The sequence below is a fragment of the Anser brachyrhynchus genome (assembly GCF_964034855.1).
Source record: "Anser brachyrhynchus genome assembly, chromosome: 3".
NCBI classification, from domain to species: Eukaryota; Metazoa; Chordata; class Aves; order Anseriformes; family Anatidae; genus Anser; species Anser brachyrhynchus.
This window is the reverse complement of record NC_137696.1, coordinates 77,357,926-77,385,598: the sequence shown is the minus strand read 5'-3', so window position 1 is coordinate 77,385,598 and position 27,673 is coordinate 77,357,926. Positions and strand designations below refer to the sequence as shown.

Here is a 27,673-nt window from a genome sequence, read left to right as displayed (position 1 = left end):
TGTGGGAGTAAAGAATAAGTTTTGTGTGTATGAGGGGAGGGAAAAGGAAAAAATGAGTGACCCCGAGGACTTTCTAGCTAAAAACTGTATGGATTATCATACTACATAAGTTGCTGTAATTTGACTTTTATGTAGTAAGTTGTGGTGTGAAGTAATTTGGTGTTGCAGTTGAAATGTGTAGTTAGTTAATGGTGTCCCAGTGTCTCTAAAAAGAAAAGGTCATTTGCTACTTTTACTAACTGGAGAGAATGACCTTCTTTCTGAGTCATAATTTTAAATCTTGCAGGTATGCTTAAGTAGTTAATTTAGAGCTCATCATACATCCCTGCTATCTGTTCAAAAAATACGTGCTTATCCTTTATTGGTGACTTTCTTGAGTCACCATCCCTGGAGGTCTTCAAGAAATGTGTAGATGTAGAACTTAGTAGCATGGTTTAGTGGCGGACTTTAGTGCTAGGTTAAAGGTTGGACTAAATGATCTTAGAGGTCATTTCCAACCTGAATGATTCTATGATAAGCTTGAGAGCTCCACAAGTGGTTTGTTTTTGTTGTTGTTGTTGTTTTAAGATTTTTCTAAATCTGTTTTCTCTAAAACAGAAGAATAACATAACATTCTTCCCTATTCTTCCCTCTTTTGGTGTTGAATGCAAGATGTGTATTTTTGAATGGTGCATCTTTACCACCTTCTGTGGGTTTTGCATGCTTTCTGTGTATGTGAGACAAAGATGATTTTTGCCAATGCTTCCTAAGAGATCTGCCTGTGCGGCTTATACTCTTGTCCCAAGGGTCACTAACAACATTTAGGTGCTCATATGTTTCTGAGTAACAGACGTGACTGTGATGTTGCAATGTGCACAAGAATAATACCAGGTGTTTTTGCTTTAGTAAAGGACAAGGGTCCCTGAGGCTGTTTTCCCATCTCAATCAACCCAAGCAGTTCATGTCATCATATGATGGAATGGTTCTAAGTAATCTCAGCTGCTCTCATACATTCTAAGTCATTACTAAGACTTATGCCAATAAACACATTAGTTCAGTATTCACATGATACTACATGAGCCAGGCAGACTTTGATTTATATCCTTTTCTAAGTTCAGAGATGTCATTCTTCATCTGACAATGTAGTTGAAAGGTATCACAAATCTGTCCTCCAGTGTATTTCCATGAGTTTCTTCTTGATAGGAGTTGTATATACAAGGTTTCATTACCATAGAGGGATCATTGCAATAGTAGAGTTTTGGCATTCTTTCTCAACAGAACGTGTTTATATTTGCTAGGTGATTGATATGATTAGATTGCAGCTACTTCTGTGTTGTACATACTTAAGGCATCTTGTACAAAGTTAAAAGATACTTTCTGTTTAAAGTATGTTGAATTCAGCAATAATATGGTGAGGACTTAGAGGAATGTGAAAACTTTTATTATCAGGAATCCTGTCATCTTCCATATTAAGCAGTTGTGTAAGCCCCAATTCTATTTCCCAGTGATCTAAAAACCCTTGCAATAATTAAGCAAGAGAATTGTAGAGGAAATATAGGAAAAGGTGCCTGAGACTCCTCACTGTCCTTTCCCTGCATTTCCTGTGTATGTACCAAAATAATTTTTCTAATGAACTTGTTTTTCTGTTAATAATGGAACTGTAGGGCGTGCCAAAATAGCATGGGAAATTCCTGCTATTAATGCAGTTACATTTATTTCAAAGGGAACAAGAGGAAAGTATTTTATTCTAGCAATAGACTTGCTCACTTTCCACCTCAAATTCTTTTGTTGTCCAAAGGACTGATGAAAAGAATGAATAGCACTAATGAAATCACTACTGCTTTATAAAGATGCTTTTTTTTTTTTTTAAAAAAAAAGGACCTTTTGGGTGAAGGGTTATTTGTCATTTGTTTTGCAATGCTGTTTTTCAAATAACCATCTAGTTATAATAGAAAAGATCTATTAATTGAAGCAGATTGAATTTATTGACATGTTGCCTCAGGAAAGCAAAGAGCGGTTTCTGACAATCATAAGGAAGCTGAGTTTTGTTTACATCTTCATCCAGCCATTGTGCCCTGCCATCTATTGTGATTACTACAGAAATGAAACTTCTAAAATGTTTTCTGCATTCATGTATTTCAACAGAAGTGTCACCGGTGATGGCAGAATTGCTGATGAAGAGCAACCGTTTCCCTGGTGAGAAAAGATGAATTTTTTTTCTCCTCCTCCAAATTCTCAATATTCTGAAAGCTTAGATGTCATCCCAGGACTGCTTAGAAATATAGGTACCTTCAGCAAGGAAAAGCTTGGTAGCAAACAGTTTGCTCCCAAGTGGCCTGCTCTACACTTATATTAATTAATGATTTCTATAAATAGCTACAAAAGGATTAGAAGGTGCTGTAAAGAAGGTATACTATGCCCTATTTTCTATCACCAGTGCTGTTTGTAGTAAATGCCTGCTTGATGTAATTCTTAAGCATTCATTAACTGTTTCCGTAAGACAAGTTTCTCTTTCCTGTGCTTTTTAGAATTCTGGAATGCTTTAATAGAATACAATAAAAACAGCGGATGAATACTGGAAATTGTTTCTGATAGCTTGAACTAGCTCCACATCCGTGCCCAAAATATCCTTTCTTTTTTTCCTCAAAGAAAACGATACCTACAGAGGAGAGAGATTTCATTCCTGAAGAGAGTACCCATTCTATTTTGCTCTGGTTGAATTTTTAAAATTAACGACACAATATGAATATCAGCTTGCTGTATTGTTTAGCTGATATTGCTGCAGATTATCCTGACTTCCTTCAGGATTTGTCTTTGCTCATTATATATATTCATAACTTTTGGAGTTCTTATGAAGATATAGAAGCAGAAGATTAATCTACTCTTAACTAATCTTTCTCTATTTCTGCCTCAGTTTCACTAGTTGTTAAGACTACTGATTTAAGAAAGAAACAATCAAGTGGTGGAAAAACTTTTGCAGGGTTTTCTGAAGTGTTTTTCAAAGAAAATGTGATAGATGCTCTTCCAAGAAGGTACCTGCAGAATAGAAATTTTACAGATTTCTAAGGAAAAGAGCAACGGGCAACAGTTATCTCTAGTCTATTCACTTGTGAAAGACAGAGCGGAGTTTAGGCATGCTTTTGCTGTGTAGTCCAAAGGGAGTCTTTCTGCTCTAGTTCTTCGGTTATTGGTCTCAAAATGTGGGAAATCTAGGTCTTGAGAGTTCTTATTACTAACTGAAATTGAGGCACCGGAATGGAAGTGCCTGCCACGGAAGGAGTAAAGGAAAGGCAATGGACGGTCCAGATAGGACTGGAATAATAATGGATTTAGATTGAGGTTTTGTTTAGAATGAGAATGCTTATGCAAGATGCAGGTTAGGAAGATGAAGATGCTGTAGTTTTCAGACTAGAATATTTAGGCTAGTATTTCAGGTGTATTTTTTTAATCATGAGAATTCATCTGTTGGTTGTCTGCTTGCCTAAAGATATCCTGCCACAAATAGAAATTGTCAATAGTACTTTGCATATTAGGCAGAAAATGCAAAGTCTGAAGAATATAAAGGATGAGATATAGGGTTTTCATCAATTTCTATTATTCTTTGAAGCCATAGTATTTAATATGTACACAAAGTTCTTCAACAGCCTGTATAAACAGAATACTGTATTCTTTTGATTGCTGGAGCTGTCATAAGTAATGAACTATGCCCATGATTGTGTTTATAGAGGAACTGTTATTTGCTCATCTTCAGGATGACTTGGCCTATTTGTCAATATATTTTTGCAAATTATGTTGCCTCTGTACTATTTATCCATTCTCTTATCAGTAGTATCAGATAATCTCAGTTATACCTTTCACTCCCTTTGTTTTTTGTCCTTTTTGGTGATGTTACTTATGATATAATCCTCTAACTCTTGAAATAATTTCAGGACATCTATATAATCAGTTATCCTTTTTCAATTATTTGTATGCTTTTGAAAATCTTTGTAGCTGAGAAACAGGACTGATTGAAGATTTGTGTAATTGGTTTAATACTTTAATTTATACCTTTTTTAGCTGTCTGCAAGTAAAACACTGTCTTCTTTATGTTTTCTAAAAGAAAAACAGCCTTTAAATATTGAGCTGAATAATTGAGCTAAATATTGACTAATTCTTTTTAATTTGAGGCACATCTATTACTTATTCCCACGTTGTGTTTGTACCTACATTGTTTGTCCCTGAGATGACATCATAGAAAGGAAAGTTCAGTAGTAGTTGAGCAAAATAGGAACACATTCTCTTTAAGTAGCTCACTGAAGGTCAATACTGTGTCTAAAAAGACAGAATGCCTTGTAGGTGCTATGTTGTGGGTCTGGAATAAATCACCTGGTTTAAAATAAGTTAAAAAACGTATTCCCCATTCGATCAATGAATTACAATAGAGAAAACTAATTCTGGTGTCCTTTGACAACATGAAATACCTGGATAGTATAATTAAATATGAATAAATGGATTAATAAAAATGGAAATGTTAAATGGCATGTAGGAAATTAATATCTGTAAGAACAAATAATTAAGCAAAATATTAATGTTCTGTTTTTTGCCAAAAGCTAAAAACAATTCCTATTAGTTGCTTAGGTTCAAAAGTATCAATTGGAATTGTGTATAGACAGGAGGTAGGTTTGCATAACATGCATTATTTTTTTACGTGCATTATCTGAATAGTTTCTTCAGTGTGTATCTGTTTTTACTCCTCAGTGTGGTTTTTTTTTTTTTTAAATGCTTTTTTAGTGTAAGGCCATCTTTGGCTTCATGTTCAGACCAGAAGGATAGTAAACCCTGCGGCTGGGGAGTCAGGCTGGAGTTTCCAATCCAGTTTTTCTACAATATTCACAGTTTTTGGATGATTAAGTCTGCTGCAGAGTACACCTGTTATTATCAGAAGGATTTGACTGTATGAGTCTTGATCAAGCAGAATTGTGAACTTTGGTGTGTGGTGGGTTTTTTGTTTGGTTGTTTTTTTGATGCGGAGTCAAATTCTGATTGTGTTTCAACTGGTGTGAAATTTGAGTTGATCTGTGGATGTTGACTAGTACTTCTGGTGCTGAGCACCCACATAGGTCCCCCTATAAAATTTTCAAGTGTAGTCCTCCTAAATACTGCTTTTCTATCCAAGTGATTTGAGTGGTATTATTTCAAACTCAAAACGTGAAATTTTAGCAGCAATAATTCCACTGCTATGGAAAGAAGATTGGTTTGCATCTTGACCTGTAAGACAGCTACTGCTGTCTTCACGAAGTGTTCGCATTAGAAGTATCTTTTTTTTTTTTTTTACAATGCGTAGCTTTTCTGATTGTAATGATTGTTTACCTAAAAGAAGAAAGGATAGCGATCTTGAATTGTTGGCTTGCAAAGTATAATTACTCCAATGGGAGTTAGATGTTCAGTCTAATTTTAAGTGGTGCATATTTACTGAATCTCAGGGAAAGCATACGGGAATCGTACTTGTTTGCCTATAATATCAAAAGCTCTTAAGAGCGTGTTGGACTGTTCAGTGGCTAACCCTTTTCCGCCTTGAGCTAACTGTTCAGATTTTAATGAATATTCTAACACAGATGGACAGCATTGATCATAGCCTGTCTGCCTCTGACCCATGTGCGAGATAAACATACAGTGCACATATACATAGTTTTGAATTGCTTGGTTTTCTTCATGTTTACTCCATGGAGTTTGTAGCATCTCTTCTGAGTCAAGTTTGCAACTTTTGATGTTAATGTTCTTTACAGCAGTGGCCTGCCTTTCTCTTTTTCCTGACATCTAGAAGCCTTATTAAAGTTGCCCGTCCTCTAGGGTGAAGTGAAACATTTTTGTGTTTTGAAGGCTTAAAGACCTTAATTTATGGAAGAGTTCAATTCTTCTGTTAATGTACTGCAGATAAGCAGAAAATTGTTGAATGTGTTTTATTGTGTTACCTTTGGGGGCAGCATGTTCAAATAATGATCTAGAATACCAGTGCTAAGTTTCATACCCACCAATGCGATGCACGGTGTTACGATAAAGAGTTCACTCTTCAGCATTATATTTCCTAGGGGTTCATACATTTTGTGGTGGAAAATTTTGGGTGTTGACCAATGATAAGTACACAGTGACTTTGCAGTATTTCTTTCGGAGCCTGAGTATCCTGATATTCTGCACCTTATACATGTCAACAAAAATTCTGGGGGGACGTTTTCTTGTTTCATAGTAAGGGAAGCATGTGTATGTCTCCTGTGTGATTCCAGTTCCTCTTATTCAATATAATCTTACAGGTAAAATGTGGCAGGACATGGTTTATATTTGACGTTAATATGACCTGTACTATTAGTTTTTGGGACCTTGTGTATCTCTAAGTTTGGAGACACAGAATCCTTCCCTTGTTTCAAGGTCTCTTTTCTATGCACTTGTGTGCACCAAGACCCTTTTCCCTGATGTGTGTTTCCACAAAGGTACTTCAGTCCGCTACTAACATGTATCAGGAGAGCCTTTGTTCTTATCCTGTGTAAGATAATACCCTTTAGGCAGATAATACATTAGTTAGTAAAGATTCAGGTTCTTGCAGCAGATCCTGCTGTTTTCTTTAGGGACAAGATGACTTTTTGTACTGACTTTACACTTTCTTCTAGCCTGTCAAGCAGTTTATTTCAGAGTTGTGCTTTATCAGAGCTATTCATCTGTGAGGTATTTCCCTAAGCCATATTTTCCACAATTACAATCTACTTAGCAAGTGTTAGGCATGAGATGTGTCATTATTTCTTCCTATATAGTCGACCTGAAAATTTTCAGAAAAACTCTATGGTTGTTACTGAGCTGTAGTAGAAAATATGCACTTCAACTAGGGGATTTCTTGAGGGATTGTGTGGTAAAAGCTCTTCTCCCCTTCACCCTCCTGATTTTAGCTAAGGCTCTTCAATTATAGTGCAAGTACCTGTATGCCTGTAAATGAGTTCTGCAGAGTTGTCAAGAAGTTCTGTTCATATTTTAATAAGCACTGTGGTCTTTCTGAAGCTTCACAGTATAGCATTGTCCAGCTGAATGAAGACCCAAAGGGTACTCTGAGACACTTTTCCAGATATTTTTCTGTCTGTGGAAATCATCAGTGTGACTTTTTTATTGTAATCAGACACAGTATGATGAGCACTCAAAAGAAGAAAGCTAATTATTTACCCATGACTGTTCTTTTTAGAGACTTACTGGTTGTATATACTTCCGCAACCTACCCTTGCAGGTTTTCCCTTTGTAGTCCATATAGAATTCGTGAATCTTTGGTTGAAAGGAAAATACAGACCTGCTTAAATAGTTAAATGATCCTAACAGGTAGAACAATGCTGTCCTGAATACTGCTAGCATTAAAAATAAACCTGAATTATAGTGTAGCTGTAGTCATGCTCTGAACATACATCAGTAACAAAGAACAACCTTTCTGAATGGCATACCTGTTTCAGGACTACCCACTACTGGAGGAGACACCGCTATGATTTAGCCTGGAATTAAACCCCTTTGTGTCTAGTAGTCCTACTGATACTTGTCCTACTGGCTTGCCTGAGCAGGCCCACCGATCCGCGTAGCATTGCTCTGTGTCTATTCTTCTTATCACTTAGTCAGACTTCCTGATTTTGGGTGTAGATACATTATGTCTTGCTTCCCAATGCATGCAAGGTATGTTTGTAAAAGATGATATTCAGTGCTTCTATTTATGTATAAAGAGTCTGCATCTTATTGCAGTGCCTAGTCTACTTTCAGAGCCTTGTGAAAAGTTTGGTTCTCTTCTAGACACTTGAAGACCTGAAAACATCAGTACACCAAGGATCCAAAACAAAATTGCTCTTGAATCACATTTCTGAGTTCTAAATTAACCAGGAGGAAGTAAGTTTGTGGGGGCTAAAAGGCAAAGAATAAAAAAATAAAGGGGGAGGGGAGGAGATGGAATGATTACAGTGATTACTGGGGAAAAAGGAGGGGGGTAATGCATAATGGGGAACAATGTGAGGGCAGAAACTGAAGGAGAACTACCAGGTGAGACACCCCAAGAGCATCCTCTGTTTTCTGGAAGCATCAAAGAAGCCTGTTGGTCACTGTTAGAAGACACTGCACAAGATGGACTCTGCATGACCTATTGTGGCTTTTGTATGTTTTTGTTACATAAACGTCCAGTGCACTTTTAGATTAAGGACTACTGATTTTGTTTACCTAATCAAAATAAAGACAAGAAATAAAATGGCTCTAATGCCAAACAATGAAACTAGCAGTGGCGTAGATAGGTTTGCTTATGAGGAAGGAACTGAGAAAATTAGAACTGTGGTTAATTGGTAATGAAAAGGCTGTGCAGATATAGATGTATAGTAATTGTGTGCTCCTAATTAGTTTTCTGACAAGAAAAAACCATCAAAAATTAAAGAAAACAGAGTTGATAAACTAAGATGCTCTAGAAATTTATTTTAAAATAATCTAAATCTACCCAAACTAAATATTACTTTATAAAATGCTACTATATGTTAGCACTGAGGCCAATGTATTACTGAGAGCACGTGGATGATAAGAGATCTTTCATGTGGCAGCAATGCAGACTAAAGCTTGTTATCAGGAAGGAACTTCTGAATACGTCTTTCTGTGAGTGTCTGTACTTCTGCATCTTGTCATCTGTTTATATACTAAAAAGAGTAGTTGAAGAAAAGCTTTTGGACTAACTAGACCATGTTTTGTTTCGTATTTTTATAAAAGTGTATGTTCTGTAAATTCTAGTAGTATTGGAGCTTCTGCAGATGGCACCTTCAGAAGACAAGGTTTTGCTGTTTGTCTTTCCAAGCTGTCTTCCACATAACCTTTTCTGGATTCAGTGTTGCTGATGTTTGAGATACGCTACTGTTTTATATGGAGCTGGTGGAGAGAAAATGGTGTTTTGTTAGCCAGTCTCCAGAAACTTCTTCAATGTTAATTCCTTCAATTTTTTTTGTCAACAAAAATGAGTTTGGTTATTTTGGGGTCTTCATACAGCCACTGCTTCCTCTCATTAAGCTTTGCTGCCTCACTGATCAAACATGCTTCTTAGAGGCAATTCTGTAGAGAAGCATTAACTTACATTAGTATTACGCTGTGTACCCCTCTTAACTGGTAGCTAGATAATGGTTGGGGCACCAGGGCTACATCTGTACTAATTATTAATAAAAGTAAAAGAGGACTCGGCCTCTGGCGTGGTGTCCAACTGCTTTGTCATGGTTTGTGTCAATACAATGAAAACATGTTTAACCCCTTTGCTCCCACATAAACTGGGAATGTCTGTGCCCCCTGTCCAGGCCTTTGTCAAGGAGCATGCTACCTTTTTTGGGCCAAAACTACATCGCCGACTATGCTAACAGTTTAACTGAAGGGAAAGTTAAGGCCCCACATTCAGGCCTGTTGCCAGACTGTTTTACAAGTAAGGAGGTGGCCACATTCTGAGATGTTTAAGGCCCTGAAGTATGAAGGAAAGAGCCCAAGCACTATATCTCTGTTGGGCTCTTACACTCAGCGTTTGTGAGTTAGACTTTGTGTTCATAAGCAGCATCTTTGGAGGGAGCTTGCCCAATCCTTTGCCTCTGGGATGCAGTTCTTAGAAATGTGCTGTTCTCTGGAATACTGCTGAACATGAGAGAGTACAGATTTACCATTAACAGAGGCTCAGAGCTAGAAAAACAAACAAACATATAAACACACAGTTTCTGAATGAATACTGCTTTCCCTTCAGTATGCATTACTTCCCAGTCCTCGTGGTCTGCATACATTCAAGAAAGCAATGTTCCTCATACGGGCTACTGTGATTTCCCTCGTATAAGAGGGATAAAGATGAACCAGTTGCCAAGTTTCTTCTCCTCTATAAATCATCAGAGCCTCTGTCAGTTGATTTTCTTGATGAGTCCCTTATCAGCTGATCAGATTTCTGCCAATTGACTTTGTTTCCAAGGCAACTGCTCTCTTGACAAGCCAGTTCCCTTCAATAGTAGGTAGCTTATTTTTTAGAGTAGGTTGATTACATTTTAACTGCATACTTCTTAACAAGATCTTGCTGCAGAAGTTTCAGCCCTACATGAAAGTGAAAAGATAACAAAGAAGCAAAAGGCTGACTAAAATGGAGTTGACAGCATGGTAAAGATACATAAAGAGATTTTATAATCTCTCACAAAATTCATAAATTGTACATATTCCCTAAAGATAAGCATGCCCACCAGTTGCTCTCATTTATATATGTATTCAGTGTATTCTTTTTCTGAAAATAATGAAAGTTCCTCAGTTCTGTGAATACGAGCGGCACAGCAGTCTGCTTTTGCAAAGAGCTATATCTTTAAACCTATTGATACTGATGTTTAAGGAAGCATAGGTTTTAACCAGGCTTTTATTTATTTTTTTAAAACCTCAGTTCAGACTTTGACATGGTCTTCCCCTTCATTGCTCATACATAGACTGATAACTGTTCAGGTTACCACATCCTTTGCTTCAGGGTCTCTTCTATTCAGCTGGTTTTGTATTCTACAGAACTTGTAGGATTGTCTCTATTTAAGTTTCTTCGATTCTTCTTATGGATTAATGTTTTAGAGGAAGAGACATCGACAGGATGTAGTTAGGTAACTCTTTTTCTGAGAAGAGCAAGCTCAAACATCTATATTCATATAGGCAGTCATGCCTATATAGGTAGCCATAGTGTCGTTATGCCTACACGTAAGTTTTAGGATACTGATTTCTGAATATAGCTGGATTAGTATTAGGTGACTGAAGTAGTTATTCTCTTGCTTATTCAGTGTCCTTTCCAGAGGTTATAGTCTTGATTTCAGGGATGACAAAACCTTACAGAATTATTTCTGAAACTTCAGGAATTTGTAGGACAACTTATTCACATGAATGAAATCAAGTATTAATTTGTGTTAAAACGCTAAACTGTATTTAATGTGTACTATAGAACCTTCTTTCTTGGCTTTGCATATACAAATGTTGGTCTGTTTTAGGGATGTTAGCACTTATCTTTTTTTTTTAAAGTCATTTCTTCCCTAGATGACTAGGAAATGCTGTGTATGAGCTTCAGTAATTTCAAGACAGTTTGTATAAGCGTTTGGATTTTAGAGCACTTAAATCCTCATGCTGTAAAGGAAAGCATGATTCACTGTTAGCCATAATAAAGCAAGTGTTCCTGTGTAATGTGATTGCTTGGGAAATTTTTGACTGATCACAGTCAGCTTTCCAGTCCCTTTTATAGGGAAGTGATCTTACAAGAGCTTTGTGTTTTATTCTGTCTCCATCTGTTGATAGGATGACTTACATCTCTGTCTGGACTGGCAGACAGGATTTAGGCGCCAATCCAGCAAACCACTTAAAAAACAGTTTAGCTTTAAGCTTTATAGCAACTAAATTAACAGGTTAAAAAAAATGAAATAACATTGCTAACACACTACTGTTAGCCATAGAAGGAAATTTAGGAGATTAGGTTGTATTGCTACATGAACTGTAAATGGAATAAGAAGTGTTAAATTAAGCATGTATTGAGAATAGAAAATATAGATGAAGACCTTTGTCTTCAGTACAGAATTTAAGGGAGGAAAGAGTCCTGTTTTAATAATAAAGAGAGTCTATGTTATATACGTGTAGATCAACGCTGCTTGGGTGTATAGACATGCAAACAATACATTTATCACAGATGTATGTAGCAATTTCCTTTGGCCAAAAAAATGTAATAATATAATCAACAAGAATTAAGGCATTGCTTTACAAAAAATGACAACGTAATGTGTTTCTTTTACTAACAAAACTAGTCTACATTATGCAGTTAGAAATAGTTCGTGCAGATCTGAAAATTCTAATACTTACATTAAAGTTTATCAAGGTTTGTTTCTTTGAAAATTCTTCTCATTAAATCTTTTAGAAGTGTTAATTCTATCATAAGAAAAAGTTGTCCTTGTGCATGAATAAACCTACGGTTTTAAAGTAGTAAATTTTATATTCATGGTGATAAAAACTGGATCATTTTGAGTTTAGTTTGGTTCAGCTTCCAGTCTTACTGTACAAGTGGAAATCCGTTAGTTTGTATTCCATTAGGGTGACCTCTTGTGGTGTAAATATGTCAGTATTTCTGAAAGAGCTTTCTGTAATACATTCTGAAGAAAGTTGTACTTAACGTGTCATTTTAATGAGCAAATAAACTAACAAATTAGTAAAAGTAGTTTATATTTTCCAATTAGTTATTAATACATGTATCTTGTATTGAGTATATGTGAAGAAGGAGGCATTTTGAGCATTGTATTCTGTTATACTTTCTATGTGTGTATATTGTATCTTTTAGTGACCAGATGAGAAAGCCTGGTGTAGGTTCATTGTGGCCAAGAAGTGCAGGGTGGAAGAGACGACTAACAGGTACTTATATAAAGCATTTCAATCTCCAGTCGAAAAACTGGAGTGTTTTTTTATTATTATTATTGTTATATTTTTTGTGTATTTTTGATTTTATATATATATGTGTGTGTGTGTGTAATCTATTCTTACATTTGCAGATGTGAAATACATTCAAATAGATATAATCTAAATTTTTGCGATTTGAAGATCTTTTTTTTCCACTGTATTTTTGTTTTTCTAAATGCATTATATTTTTAGTATTGGTATACAGGAACAATATTCAAGAGATATTCACTCTAAAATCTGTTGATATTTTCTCTCTTGGTTTTCTCATATGTAGTCTTAAAAATTTGCCAATCCATTAACACTTCAATGTCCATTGCTTTTTGTAAGCTTGCATAGTTGCACTGAAAGTAATAAGGCTATCTCAGGCTATATTAGCTGAAGATACAGATTCTAGATTCCCCTGTAGGGCTGCATTTTGCTAATTTTTACATAACAAATTTTAAATAATATTTTCTGAGAACTGGCATGGTTCATACATAGCAAGAGCATATTTCAGAGTCTCGTATGCAAACTTGGAAGTTTCCTACTTTGCTGTTACTTTATTACTGTTTCACTAGAACTAAGCAGTTTTGTGATTCTGGATTGTTCTGACAAAAGCTGTGATGTGCTCTGCTTTCATTTACTTAGAGGAACTGGGAATACTTAATATAGCATGGGAGTTGTTATTCTGTGGGGCTGTATCTTCTCCATTTACAAGCCTTTTAATTTATTTCTACTATTTTATTGGAGAAAAATCATGTGTGTTATGATTATGTCTTTTTATATCTACTTTTTTTTAACATCATATAGCTTTCTTAGTTCATGTGTACTTCATCCTTAACCCCAGAATAAATAGTGGGATAGCTGTAGGAATTCTCAAAAACTTCTGTAAACCAGAGGGAGTGTTCATTCTCAGATTATTTCTATTTTCAGATTTCTGTTTGTACTTTCACATTTTAGAGAGGAGGTAGACTGTTTTAATATTGGTATAGTTGTAGCCACTAAGTATTCCACGAAAAGGCTAAACACAGTAAGTCAGGCAGCACACAGCTTTTGAAAGCTCAGTGTTGCTAAGGCTCTTGTATTTACATGCTAAAAACAGCAACCAATAAATGTAGGCTGATTAGTGATTTTTTTTTTTTTTTACCAGAATGCAAAGCTGTGGTTAAGACCTGTGAAAAACTGAGACAACAAACTTCAGTTTGCTAAACTCTCTTGCTTGAGTATTTTTCCTATTGAATTATGATTTGCTCAGTTAGAAGGTTCAGGACTGTTTCTACAATATTTCAACTACAACTAGTACCGTAACTTTTCATCTGCACCTTAAAAATCTCCCAGGACTGTGAGTCCTGCAAGTTGATAACTTATTAATGTTGCTTCTCTTTATAATCACATATCTACTGCTCATTCTTGTCACTAGAATTAATATTGTTCACTAATTGTAGTATTAACCTTTTTTTTTTTTTTGGTAGTTACAAGAGATACCTCATTAAAAAAAATATGCCATGATACAACTTCTAGGTTCTTATCTTTTCTGATGGATATGAGACAATTGCAGCAGAGTGGCACAAAACTTCAGTTCTTTTTGTTCTGAACTAAAAATTAAATGGCTTTGTTAATTATTTGTTTTTTCTGGTAAGACATCTGGCCGTTATCTGCAAATACATACACGAACTTTTCTATTTATTGCTTCATGAAGTTAAGCATGTGCATGATTAGGAAGTTGATCCCATCTTAGCATTTACAAGAAGAAGCTGTCAATTAGAAAGAAAAGGGACAATTAAGTAAATATGTGGGTTTTGTGGCAGGCAAGGTAAGTGGAAGCTATTCCAATGTTCTCACTTCAGCCATGCTCTTACCTTTCCAGAACAGAATTTTCACTGCAAATGCTGCAGTCTTTTTGTTAAACTACTCCTCAGATCTAAGACTATGAGTTCATTTGATCTGGAAAATTTAATAAAAGGTCTGCAAAATAAGTAAAAATAATAATTCTGTTACCTAATAATATGTACTTACACTAATATGTATATATGCACATACCAACAATATATATTTATGAAACAGCAGTTTTTTGGTTTTTTTTGCATGATCTATTCTAACATATATTATTGATAGCTTTACTCTGTGCAAAGGATACAGACAGTCAATATGGATGTACAAAAAAAGAGTTTGTTTTTTAAATCTCTGGATTTTTTTTTTTAAAGAAAAACCCTTTAAAACAGTTTTAAATTGTTTCACTCTTTCAAGTAAAGCTCAGCACATTCATTTTTTGAGGTCTGAGACACTGTCCTCAGAATGCAAACCTCTAAGTATTCTGTTTTAGATTTATTGTTATGTTTGAACTGGCTAAGAATTTACATTGTAATTTAAATGCAAGACTTAGTAACAAAGAGTAGGAGATACTTTCTGACAAATCTGTCACTTAAAAGTATATATGGCTTTGTTCTTGTTATTTAGTGGAGTTGTGTGGCTTACTTCCCTATTAAAAAAAAAAAAAAGTTGAAACCCCATAAAAACTAAAAAAACCCACAACCAAACCTCAACATTATAACAACAACTTTGTTTGCTATCAAGATAAGGAGATTAACCTGATCTTGAACTCCAGAAATATGCCTGCCTGCACCTTTTAGCAGTTGTTATCTCCTGCCAAACTCAAGTTGAACAGAAACTCTGGCTCTCCAGGAGTAGTGGGCCAATGGTCAAGACCAGAATTTTGTCGCTTCACATAGTGCCAGGTGAATGTGAAAAGGATGTACAGCAGATTGGAATAATTCTCAGTGATACTGAATTCATATGAAAGTCAGTACTGGAATCTGTTTTTTTTACAGAAACCCATTTTCACCAACAGCCTTGTCCAGTCTGAGAAGAGATCCAAGCTCTCAGTTTTGCTTGCAGAAGAATTTCAGACCACTGATTTTTTTTGGTCTACCAATTTTTAACTTTCTGTTTGCTGATAGATATGTTTTATATTTCCTTTTCAAAAGAAACTATAAAAAACATTTTTTTTCTTGAAACTTCTGTTTTTGAAGTGGATAAGGTTTCTGACAATGAACAGTAGCTTTCTCATTCACTTTGTAGGAAATTGGTTGAGGGTGGCCAAGAGAGCTAGGAATTGTTGACTTCAAACTTTCTGACATGTTTATTGGAAGCAATAAATCTTTCTGATATCTGCACTTTCCTATTTATCTCCCAAAATGCTGCATAAGAAACTGTCTAACATGTAACAAAGAATAGAGATAAGTTTGCATTTTATGTGAATTTAATCAGGAAGTTTTCAAAACCTGATTGCTTGAAGTGGTTAGAATTACTAACAGGATGTAATAACTAGTAAGACTTTTTCCCTTACTTCTTGGTTGAGAATAAAGTGTCAGTTAATCAAGCTTAGTGTAATATTGTGCATGTGTACTAGATAAAATTTTTAGCCATGGAGGATTGTCTGTAGTATGGATGTTTTTAACACAGAATAAGCTGTCATACGGATGCAGAGCTGAAAGACTGTAGGACATGTTGATGTAAATGTAGTCATTACCTTCCAATTCAGCAATCAAATGAAACATTAATGTCAGCAAACAGAAACAAATCTGGATTTACACTGCGTCTTGACATATCAAAACATTTATCCATATTGTTTTGCTGGAAACTTTTTTTTGAGAAAGTGTGAACAGAAACAAAATCTTGAACAGGTAAAATAACCCAGGGTATAGAAAAATAAGACTTTTTTTTCCTGATTGATGAATAAAGTGTTTGTAATGATTTATTTGTGTAGAAGTTGAAACCTTCACTGAATATGTGCTTTTGTTTTGAATGTGTTTTGAAGGCTTAGAGGATGACACAAGAATAAATGAATCAGAAGAGGAAAAAATCTTTTGGCATATGAAAGTTCTACCAATTCTACAAGAACTGAAAAGCAGTGGGTAACACTGTTCTTGAGAATGTGTTTTCTGTTCTGCTTCCTACAGGAGACATGGGACTCATTTGTATTTACTACAGAAGAATAAATGTAGTTGGACTATATAGTCTTTTATGCTTTCATATGTTCAGTGACTTAGCAGTGTAAAATAAAAAACACTTGTTTAGAGTCCTTGTCTGATTAAAATAGCTTATCTTAGAGGTCATAGCTCTGCCAGCTTAGCAGTCAGTGAAGAGGTAATAATTTTAAGAATAAAGTACTTCAGAGATTCACTGTTGTAAGAGCATAGGCTGTACTGAAGGTCTAAACTAAGTTTAGAGAAGTGAGGAAATTTTAATGAAAATTTCCCTGTATGCTTAAAGTGTTAGATGTGTCAGAAAAGCATGTAATGACCCAGAATATTGAAGCAAAATTGAGTGAATTAAGTATGGCTTGAAAGATTGAACCCTGAAATCCATTTTAGTTTCATTAAAAAGGTTGTTTAGCTTCCCTGTATAAACATTATATTTATTTGAATGGTGGGAATATAGAAAGCAGTTTTGTTTTGTTTTGTTTTTGTTTTTTTTTACGAGCAGATAAAAGTGTCAAATTAGGGGACTGATTCAATTTTACAGGATCTTTTGCAGAGTTTGTTATAGCATGCTACAGATTAAAATTATTTTTTTTTTCTTGCGTAATTTTGAAAATGTAGATGAGCATGGAACACCTGTACAATGCTGAGTGATTCCCAGAATGTACCATTATTTTAAAAAGGCAAGATTCTCATTCCCACATCTGTAACTGATGTGTAGAAAAAACAGTGGTCAGAAAATTTGAAAACAGTTGTGCAACTTCACCTTTTCGTTGCTTAATGCTGAGATTGTCAATTATCAGCCACTGAATTAACCTTTTTCATAGTGACATGTTCTTTATAGGCAAGCAAAATATTATTTAGAATTAAAATCTAATTATGTCATTCCCTTGATATGACTGGAACTAAGGAAAATAATTTTCAGGCCCCTTTTCTTCAGTCTCCATTTCATTTGGCTTAGTTTGCATTTGTCTGTGTTTAAAACAAAAAAAACAAAAAAAAAAAACTTTTTTCCCCACTTGATTATGACTTAGTTTTTCTAATAGTAGATGAAATTATCTAATGGAACTTTCATATCAGTTGATTGAATATAGTACTATAAAACTTGTAAAGCTTAAGAGTTTTTCTGTTTCTTGAATATTCACAAACATTGTAACTAAATTGCATTACCTCCTGCAGATGCAAGTTATATTGATTTATTTAGGTTGTTAAATGCACAATTGATTTTTTTTCTATCAAAATAAGTATTAGAATTCCATAATTCTAATGTTTTGAGTGGATCTATTGGTAATTCAGTATATTTTAACTTTGTTTGCAGCTACTTGCTTCATACCTTTCAGGTAATTCCCTGCACATGCATTTAGGTCACATTTAGTTTTACATGTTGCTATATTAATAGGGAAACTTTTCCTGCCCCTTTTCCCTCTAAAAACTTTGTACAAAACTTTTTATTCAAAAACAAAGCTGAAGTTTAACATCAAACTCAATTATTACTTTAAAATCTTAAGAATATAATGTGATTTGAGATGTTACTTGAAGAAAATATATGTATATAACCCAAAAGTCTCTTTTTCTATAGGAGCAAATACTTTATTTTGTTACCTTCCAGTACTCGAGGGAAGATAACCTTCAAAAATGTGCTACAGGATGCATGATGAATAATTTTTGTTGTTTTTAATTTTGATGAAATGGAGCAGAGACCTTTCAGTTTTGGTTCTTTGCCTCTCCTGTGTCACTGCGTACTGAAGCGGAGGGTTTAGAATTGTGGTAAATTTTGTTGCATTTTCTGTCGTGATGGGAGTGGATATGGACCGGTCATTGCTGCTCCTTGAGCATGATGATTGTAAATTGAGAGCCTCCAGGTACACAGCATTAAAGGTGGATCCTTGAATCTGCCTACACCTTTGGGCCCTTAGATATAATCTTTCTCCTCATGGTTCCATCTCCTTACACATTTTTGTGCCAACTGCTTTGTCTCCTTGAATATGACTCTAGTTCAGCTCTGAAGTACAGCCTCAGTAAACGTGGAGTTTATACAGGCAGTTTAAGTGGGTTTATACTGTGCCTTATAAGTGTCACCTTACAAACAGAAGCAAATATAAGAATAAGGATTACAAAGAAAAAAAAGATTTTTAAAAATAGGCCAATCTTTTTGCTTTTCCTCTAAAGTAACCAGGTGTTCGATTCCTCTGTGTAGAGATGCATTTTTTTTAACAATTCTACTACAGTTTTATTTTTGTATTTTTTAAATAATATTTGAGGGACTCAGATTAGGAGATAGATTACCTCATCAGTAGCACAACTGTCCACTCAAATGCATCTTGCACCTCTACTATACATTGGAGATTTCTAGTAAGTTTTTACATTCATTTGTTATTCATTTGTTATCTTAATCCCAGCAGCACTTGATATATTAGGTTAGTTATTGACTATTGTATTAGTTCTGTTATTGACAGAAAAATATTCCTTAACTGTCTCTCATTCTCATGTATTATTTGGTAGGGCTCTGTAAAGAAGGCCTGCAGATTAATAGTTTCCTGGTGGACTTTTGGTCAATCTGATTATTAGCATTAAAGATGAGTTTCGTTTTAGGTTTAGGTATTATTTTGGCTCTGTGATTGCTTGGCTTGATTCTCTTCTTTTTGAAAGACAAACATAAATCTTTTTCTGAGGATTGCATTATCATCTTGAGAGATTTATTGGCCGCCTTATTTTTGTTGTTGTGCAACCCATCTTTATTTTGTTCTCTTGTGTTTATGTCTATTGAGATGCTCTGGAAAAAATGGCACTAATTATTTTTTATTTTTCTCTCCCTTACTCTACCCCTTTCAAGTAGAAGACAATGTAGAAAATCTTTGTCTGGCTTGCACCAAACTCTATCAAGCCTTGAATGAACGAGATATGTTTGGGAAAAGATTTAAAAGAAGAAGTGTGCTTCTGAAGACGTTATATAAACTTGTAGACATTGATTCAGATCCACTTTGCCTGAAGCTGGCAAAGATTATTCTCTCTGTAAGTGTTTTAAAATGCTGTTTGATAGAATGTGAAGGAAGTTTAAAATTGCGAATTACAATTTATATTTAACTTTGCGTTTCATCATTCTAAAATATTTCTAAACTAGCGGTTCATTAATCACAGTTTCTTGCCATACAAATATTAGTCTTCCATTTATCCAGACTGGCACTTATTGGAGCCTATTTTTTGCAAGGAGATTGCATCTGGGGAAGGGACACGATACCATAGTTGGTATATGGTGTCTCATATATTGCTTAGGCATGGAAAAAGATAGTGTCGTAAGCTGGGGTACACATGCCAGGATTTTAACAAAATAACGATTAAAGTTAGGTGTGGAGATGGAACTTATTTTTAAAAAATATCTTGACCTTATTAAACACATTTATCTAAAAATACCAAAAACTTTTTTTTTTTAAACAAAAGTATAATTACCTCTTTCTTTGGGAAAGCTAGAGTAGACAAAGAAATAGTTAAGTTTTACAAGGTCAGATAATGTTAGTGGCAGACTTAATGTTGAATTACACTTCTGAGGCTTTTGGTATCGCCTCATTAGATATTTGTATAAGCAAGCAAGGGAAACATGGTCTAAATGAAACTGATATTTAGGGGACATGAACATAAGCTGGAAAATTATATCCAAAGAGAAGTCAAGTCACTGAAAGAATGTAACGAATGGAAGCCTGCAACTATGTGTCTTGAATAGTCAGAGGTCAAAAAGCACCATCCGAGAGAGAGAATTAAGTTTGTTTGACCAAGAGGAGACTAAAGAAGGGACATGCTAACTTTCTTCAGATGTTTTTGAAAAGAAGGGAAATAAGCTGTTTCTCTGAAGTCAATGGGAAGGAGCTGTACACTGTAGCATGAGATGTCTAAAGTAGTCTTTAGAGATCAACATTGGAGGCATAGATTGATTGTGAGATAGTTCTTGATGCCTTAAAATAAGGTGTTTAAGACAGAACTCGCAATCTTTATTAAAAAATGGAAAGAAAAGGATGCCTCCAAAAGTACAGTCAACTGACTTCTTAAAGATGCATGTATTAAGAATTAAATAAATAACCTTAATTTATACTAAAACTAAGGTGTAAAATCAGACATAATATAAAATAAGACTGAGTTATTAGTAGAATTTGAAGTAGACAAGTGGTCAATTTTATAGAAATGCATCTATGTGTATCTGTGATTTGAAAAGTGATTTTTTTAATTCATCATTTTTGTTGCTGGCAATGTCAGTGTGGTGACAAGTCTTGTCTGATTCAAGCATGACACAGCAGATTTGTGCTTCTAAAGGGTTTATCCATTTTTCATTCGTGGTTAGGTGAGTCACCTGTTGCCATGATCTAGGGAGAGTTCCACATCCCAGTAATTACATTAGTGTAGTTGTACTTGAGAAACTTGATAGTAATATATTTTTATGCAGTATGCCATTCTGTTTAAGACTCTTTTTTTTTTTTCCTTCTTAGATTCATGATTTATAGAATGGTTGTGTTTCTACAAGAAGCAGGAAGCTAAAACTATTATTCAGTTTTAGCATCAGTATTCTACATGGAAATCTCAGTCATGTTGTATTTTATGTCTGTATTCAATAGATTAAAAGTTTATAACGATGAAAAAAACCCTAGCAAAAATCTGTGCTTAGCTTTGACATAGGTTGTATGCATTCCTGAGTAATGTGACCTTGCTTGAGCATACCCGTTCCCATAGAAATTGTTCCTCTTTCATCCCTTATAGATTGCTTTTTCTCCCTTAGTAGCAGCCTGCATTTATTTGATTATTCCAGACTGATTTTATCAAAGAATCTGGTGGTGTCTTTTTTCCAAGGACTTATATTGAAGAATCTTCATGATTTCAGGCATGTTGTTTACCTTTGGAATGAGTACATTTGAAAGAATTTTAAAGAATTCGTGAGCTGAGAATTTTTAAGAATTGAATTTAGGCAAAATGTTCTTGCGTGTTCTGATCTAACACAATAAAAGAATGTTTTCCCTAATACTGCCAGTTAAAACTGTCAGTTAATTTGTTGCTTTCAAACCTACTGGTTCAGCTTCTATTAAGTATATATAGACTATATCACTGGTGAAATGATACCACATGGCATTGTGTTGTAGACATTTTAATAACTAGTGTGTGGAAGGATTCTTCTTTAAAGTGGTTTATGTTATTTTAATCAGAAGATATAATTATATATTCATATACCACGTAGACATTGTATGGTACTTATTAAGAAAATAAAAGTTCCATTACAGACATTTTTCCATGGAAACTTAAAAATCATGAACAGGAGAAGAAGTTGCCCTTCAAATGCAGAGGAAAGGGAGAGACTTGTCATCAGAATTTTTAACACATATTTTCCTTTCTCTCAGTGACCTTTAGTACATTGTAAGATATTATTTTTGAACATCTGTGAATAACTTTCATTATGAAATATATTGTTGTACTAGATATCTTTGTTGTGTGGCCATAGATGCTGAACCAGTGAATCCTGTACAAAATTTCTTTGTAAGAGTGAATTAGAGAAAAAAGATATGCAGTCATATACTACCTGCAGAAAATACATAAAAAGGTGTATATCATCTGTTATTTCAAAGTCAGCCAGCACAGTTTGCTAGAGAGAGCTTAAGCTAGCTAGGTTTCAGTGTCCTTTAATTCTGCAGACTTTACAGTTTGACTCAGTATCCTGTCAGGGTTTTAGCTGGAATTTAAGAGTTTTACTTTGGGAACACAAATTTGTCGTGATGTCTGAACTTATAAAATGTTATGATGTATTTTTGTACGTAGATTTTAGTTGTGAATCTTGTGTCTTTTTCTTCACAGATGAAAGTGGATGGAAAAAATCTTCTCAATGTCTGCAAGCTTGCATTTAAAATTTGCAAGAATGAAAAAAATGATTATATCATTCAAAATGATAAATTATTGGGTATGTATTCTCTTATTATATATAGCTTAGATGTTAGAGTTCAATAGTTAGATTGATCATCTTTCAAAAAACATTCTCAGAGTTAGTGTTAGATATGCACTAAAACTTGCTTACAGCATGAAACTAAGCTTCTTCTAGTCCAGTGTTCTGTGTTTGCCCATGACTATAGATGATGTTATTTAGGGGAACATGGAAACCTAGCTGTTTTCTGTGGTCAGTTTCCCCTGTACTACCCCAGTATTCACAATTGTTTCTTTCTATTAGGGACATTAGATGGTATACCCCTGTCTAATCCTTTTTCATTTATGGATCATTTGTCCATTAATTTGGCCAATTCCTTTTTGAACTTTCTGATTCTATCTGTCTCTACAGTCTTACAGAGCAACAAGTTCTAGAAGTTCTCTCTCTGCTGTTTGAAACCTCCTTGTTATAGTATTGCAGGATTTGGGTTTCTGCACTCAGCTTACCTTCCAGCTTTGTGATTTTGTAAACCGCTGTCATATCACATCTTTCTCCAATTCAGACTGAGGCATCCCAGCCTTTTAGCTTTCTTTTGGAAGGATATTGCATCATTCTCTCAGTTGTTTTAGTAGCCCTTCTCTGTACCGTCTCTAGCTCCAGTAGATCCTTCTGAGATAGACAGAACAAAAATACCAATAGAAATCAAGGTGTGTCTGCACCAAAGTCTTATAGAAGTGAGATAATGCTGTCTGTGTCATTGGCCACCATCAGGAAGGATACTGAGAACAATCATTGGCTTTTTTAGTTGCTGCTGCACATTGAGCCAACAGTTTCAGAGAATTGTCAGCAACTGCTCTGTTTCCTGATTGTAACTGTGTTTTTTTTTTTGAATCCACACAATCTTTGCAAATATGAGAAATATGAAAATAAAAGAGTGTATGAAATGTAGTCAATATCATTTGATGATCATTCCTTTAGTTAAAACTTTATTATGTTTTATTAAGGTAGGCCTAGATATGCACATGAAATAAACATTTGCAATAAGTTAAAGTGTAAGTTTAGACCTATTTAAAGACATGACAGCACTCATGGTCTTAAAGCGTAGTATGTGAGTGTTGGCAGGAGTGAAGACCAGATAAGCCTTTCCAGCATTAAGATCAACAGGAAAGGACTCAGAGAAAAGAGAACAACTGAGATCACTCAACAGATTTTGGATACTGAAAACTACAGTTTAGTAGAGATAAGAATCACAAAAAGTCTGGGCAAGTTGGCTGTCTGTGCTTGTGTAAGCATTGGTTTTTGGGGTATTTTTTGATCTCACTTCCATCTTCACTCACTTTTCTTTCTCTTGCTTTTCTTTCCCTGTATTTTAAAAACTAGAGAAGGAAAGAATGTTTTTGATAGTTCCTGTTGTTTGTTTTTTTTTCCTTATGTTTTGGACCCACCTTCTCTAGGCTGAAGACTTCAACCTTGTCATACTCGTAATCACTTAGATTTCTGTTTCTATCACTGGGTTATAGATTCAATTTCTTTTTCTTCCTCTGGCCATGCAAACTATTTATGTGCAGTGGAGCATCTCCAGTAGAAGAAATAAATTAGCTGTTAATCCCAAAGTAGACAATGACTGTTTAAGACCACATTTGACACTGAGTAGAGCAGTGATTTGAAGCTGATTTCTCACATTGCCACAAGCCAAGTGATTTAGCTGACCACTAGGCAGTTGGAGAGGGTGAGAGCCTGGGAAAGAGCTGGGAGGATGTACTTTCATCCTTATACGTGGAAAAAGTCTCAGTTTGAGGTGAGACAGAGTGGTGGTTTCACACTGATGGCTAGCTAAGCTTAACTGCACCTGCTCAAAAGAACAAGGGGAGAAAATATGATGAAAAAATGCTCTTCGGTTGAAATAAGGACAGAGAGATCACTTCCCAGTTTCTGTTATGGCCAAACAGACTCAGTGTAGGGGAAAATAATGTAATTTATTGCCTATTGCTAATAACAGAGTAGAGCAGAGAGAAAATTAGAGCAAACCAAAAACACCTTTCCCTCCATCCCCCCTTTTCTACCTCCTGCCCCCAAGTGGCACAGGAGAATGGGAGCTGCATTCAGTCCCTAATGCTTCGTCTCCGCCGCTCCTTCACGGTCACTCTGTGCCCTGGGTGGGCTGCCCACAGGCAGCAGCTCTCCAAGAACTGCTCCCACACGGCTCCGTACCACGGGGTCCATCCCCCAGGAGCAAACTGCTCCAGCACAGGTCCCCCACGGGCGGCAGCTCCCCCAAGACCCCTTCTCCTGCGTGGGCTCCTCTCCACGGGCTGCAGCTCCGGCCCGGGGCCTGCTCCTGCGGGGGCTCTCCATGGGCCGCAGCCTCCTCCAGGCCACATCCACCTGCTGCACCGGGGGCTCCTCCATGGGCTGCAGCGTGGAGATCTGCTCCGTGTGGGACCCATGGGCTGCAGGGGGACAGCCTGCTCCACCAGGGGCCTCTCCACAGGCCGCAGGGGAACTCCTGCTGCGTGCCTGGAGCACCTCCTGCCCTCCTGCTGCACTGACCTAGGGGGCTGCAGGGCTGCTTCTCTCACACTTGTTCATTCCTTCTCCCAGCTGCTGTGCAGCAGTTTTTTCCGTTCTTAAATATCTTATCACAGAGGAGCAACCAACATTGCCAGTTGGCTTAGCTCTCTCTAGTCAGCAGTGGGTACCAGTTCAAGCTGGCTGGAGCTGGCTCTTACCTTATACATGGGGCAGCCCCTGGGCTCTTCCCACAGAAGCCACCTCTGCAGCCCCCCTATTACCAAAACAGACAAAAAACTTTTGAAATCTCTTAACTTAAATTAGATGAGAAAATGTTTTTATTCAGCTGGATGAAACATGGAAGCAGAAGTAAATGTAAATTTCAACCAGTTACTAGAAATTCAAAAGTATAATGTTGGCCAGAATTACTTATTTAAAATATACCCACCAAATCCAGAGTGTCTCAGTTTGAAAAGATATGCTAGGCTTGTCTTAACAAGTGTTAATTTTAACATTTCAGATATCTGACAGGGATGGCATAAAGCAAAAGTGTTAGAGTAACTTTATCTACATAAAAAGTGAAGCTAAAAAGGCTACAGATAGACTTCAAATGTGAGATGTGAACTACGCATCTGTGCTTTTTAGTGATCCATTTAAGAGATTTTAAGTCTTCAGCAATCAGTAAGAATAAAACCCTTTTAACGTCTCAAGTCTAATACACAAAATTCCAGGCATAGGCAGTTTTGCAAATCTTGAAGATTTTAATGATTACTACTGTGTGTTTACAACAGGTACCTGAAGCCTGACAAAACGAAAGTCAGGCCCATTCTGTTATCCATCAATTATTATTCCTTGGTTTTGATCCAAATACCCTTTTTTTCTAGTTCATTTGATAGAAAAGTACTATAAAGAATTCAGTTAGAGGTGGTTGTTTGTTGTTTCTTTATATGTTAATCTCTCCAGTGACTGAACTATATCAAATAGAAAATGTTAATATGAGGCTTTCTGAATAATGATTTTCATTTTAGATTGTTTATTGGAGGTCCTGACAACTGAAGATCTACAAAAAAACAATGAAGCTCTCCTGTATTGCATGGGAGCTATAAAATTCATGTCTGGAAATGCAGTACTCCTTAATGAAATGGTCAGCAAAGGAGCTGTTGAAACGTTGCTGCAATTAATGAAGCAGATTAATAACATAAAAGAAAATGACGCATATTTCTCCAACTTGGGCCACCTATTAGTCCAGGTTAGCATTTGCTTTTATTTCTAAAAGTAAACACTTCAAGGGGAAATTAAAAAAAATAATTAGAAGAGATGAGCTACGCCTGTGTGCCACCGTGAGTTGTCCCTATATTTGAATAGAGTTCTTTTTACGAAGTTTATATGAAGTTGTTCAGGACCAAAATTTAATTACTGTAGGTATTATTAGAAGTTAGTTTTAAAGGCTTCATAAATTCTGAAGTTAATAGGAATATTCTTAGGTACCTAATAAAATGAATTTCTGGTTATTATTTTATGGTGCTTATAGTGTTCTGGATCTTATAATAAATAGGAAAAAATGTGTTCCTTGTCTAAATTCTGTAAACTGCAATAATAAATATAAACCAGCACTGCAAAAGGCATGTTTAAAAAAAATGCATTGGAAAATATATCTACATTAATTTGACAAAGTGCTTTTTGAAGAAATATTATTTAAGGAAAGGGGCAACAGTATAAAAAACAATAGTAGAGTAGCTTTTTGAAGGCAGCAGGCTCAAAACTTTTTCACCTTGGTGAGTGATGGCTATAAAAAGTAGTCCTTTGCCCTAAAACTGTTTAAACCATAGTGCTTCAGAACAAAATGGGTGTGTAAGTACATCTTAAGTTATGCATAGGTTGTGGTGTTTTGTATTTGTTGAGGATTTGCCGAGTAGATTTGTCAATTATTGATGTAAAGATTAATCAGTGTAATTGTAAGCTTCTGGGCTCTTCACAAGAAAATGAATTGGATGGTTTTTCTGAAGCAGCGATTATGCTAAATGGCAGATTTCTCTACTAATTTACAAACAAGGGATTTGATACTTGAAATTCTATGTGAAAACAAATAGCTTACATCATCATGTTGCTCTTACTGATTTTTGTTTATTTTAGTGGAGCTGTGAGGTATGTCTCTCCAGAACAGTGTGTATAATCTTACACAAACATAGCCTGGGAGAGTTTGCAAATGGCAAACTAATAAAACAAATGAATCAGAGTATATTCAGCTGTTTGACCTGCTGTCTGAACTTCCCTGCAACTTTGCAGGAATGCCTTTTCTTCCATTATTTGTGTGTGGAGAAATTTGGGTTTGAATTAAAGTGATTAATTTGCAAATATATGAAAGGAAGCTGTAATATTTTACATTTTTGTTTTGGTCATTATAATCTATGCTGTCTTTCAGTATGATTGGAAGTGTAGCAAAAGGTGTCTTTTGTACAGTTTGGATACACTAGCTAGTTCCTAGTTTCTAGGAAGTTCCTAGTTTCTAGGAAGGCCTCAGTGATTTTTTGGAAAGTCAGTACTGACAACTGTCTCACTAAGGTCACTGTTTCACTTGTTTGTATTTCTTCTCTAGTAGCACAGACACTAAAATGTAGTGATTCCTGCTGCTGTGCAATTGCTGGGTGACTTTTTTCATGCCATTTCCTTTAACAAATCTACATTAATGTGAACCATCTCTTCTTTGTAAGTTAACTGTTCAGTCATCATAAACAAATACAGGACTATGTCTGTCTTCAGGGATATAGTATCAAATACCATTTCCTTAAAAATTCACATCTTCAGAATACAGAAAGTTTTTGTGCCATACTTAAGCTTGTAGCAAAAGATTAAATATGCAGTGATGTACAGAAAAAAATGAATAAATACAAGTTTTCAA

The 27,673-nt window shown here is 35.5% G+C and overlaps 1 protein-coding gene across 13 annotated transcripts in view; it reads left to right on the top strand.

Moving 5' to 3' along the window:
- ARMC2 (armadillo repeat containing 2) overlaps window positions 1–27,673 on the top strand; it is a gene marked incomplete at its 5' end in the record, with an annotated part of 68,271 nt that overhangs the window by 10,519 nt on the left and 30,079 nt on the right. For 4 of the 13 annotated variants that reach the window (XR_013949193.1, XM_080586899.1, XM_080586890.1 and 1 more), the window contains 6 exons: window positions 2,125–2,175; window positions 12,299–12,369; window positions 16,211–16,303; window positions 19,207–19,385; window positions 22,200–22,302; window positions 25,803–26,023. Coding sequence is in view for 12 of the 13 variants with exons in the window: in XM_080586899.1 (XP_080443025.1) it covers window positions 2,125–2,175; window positions 12,299–12,369; window positions 16,211–16,303; window positions 19,207–19,385; window positions 22,200–22,302; window positions 25,803–26,023 (718 nt within the window). The remainder of the gene's footprint in view (window positions 1–2,124; window positions 2,176–12,298; window positions 12,370–16,210; window positions 16,304–19,206; window positions 19,386–22,199; window positions 22,303–25,802; window positions 26,024–27,673) is intronic. The other 9 variants (XM_080586894.1, XM_080586892.1, XM_080586895.1 and 6 more) reach the window with 7 other exon arrangements.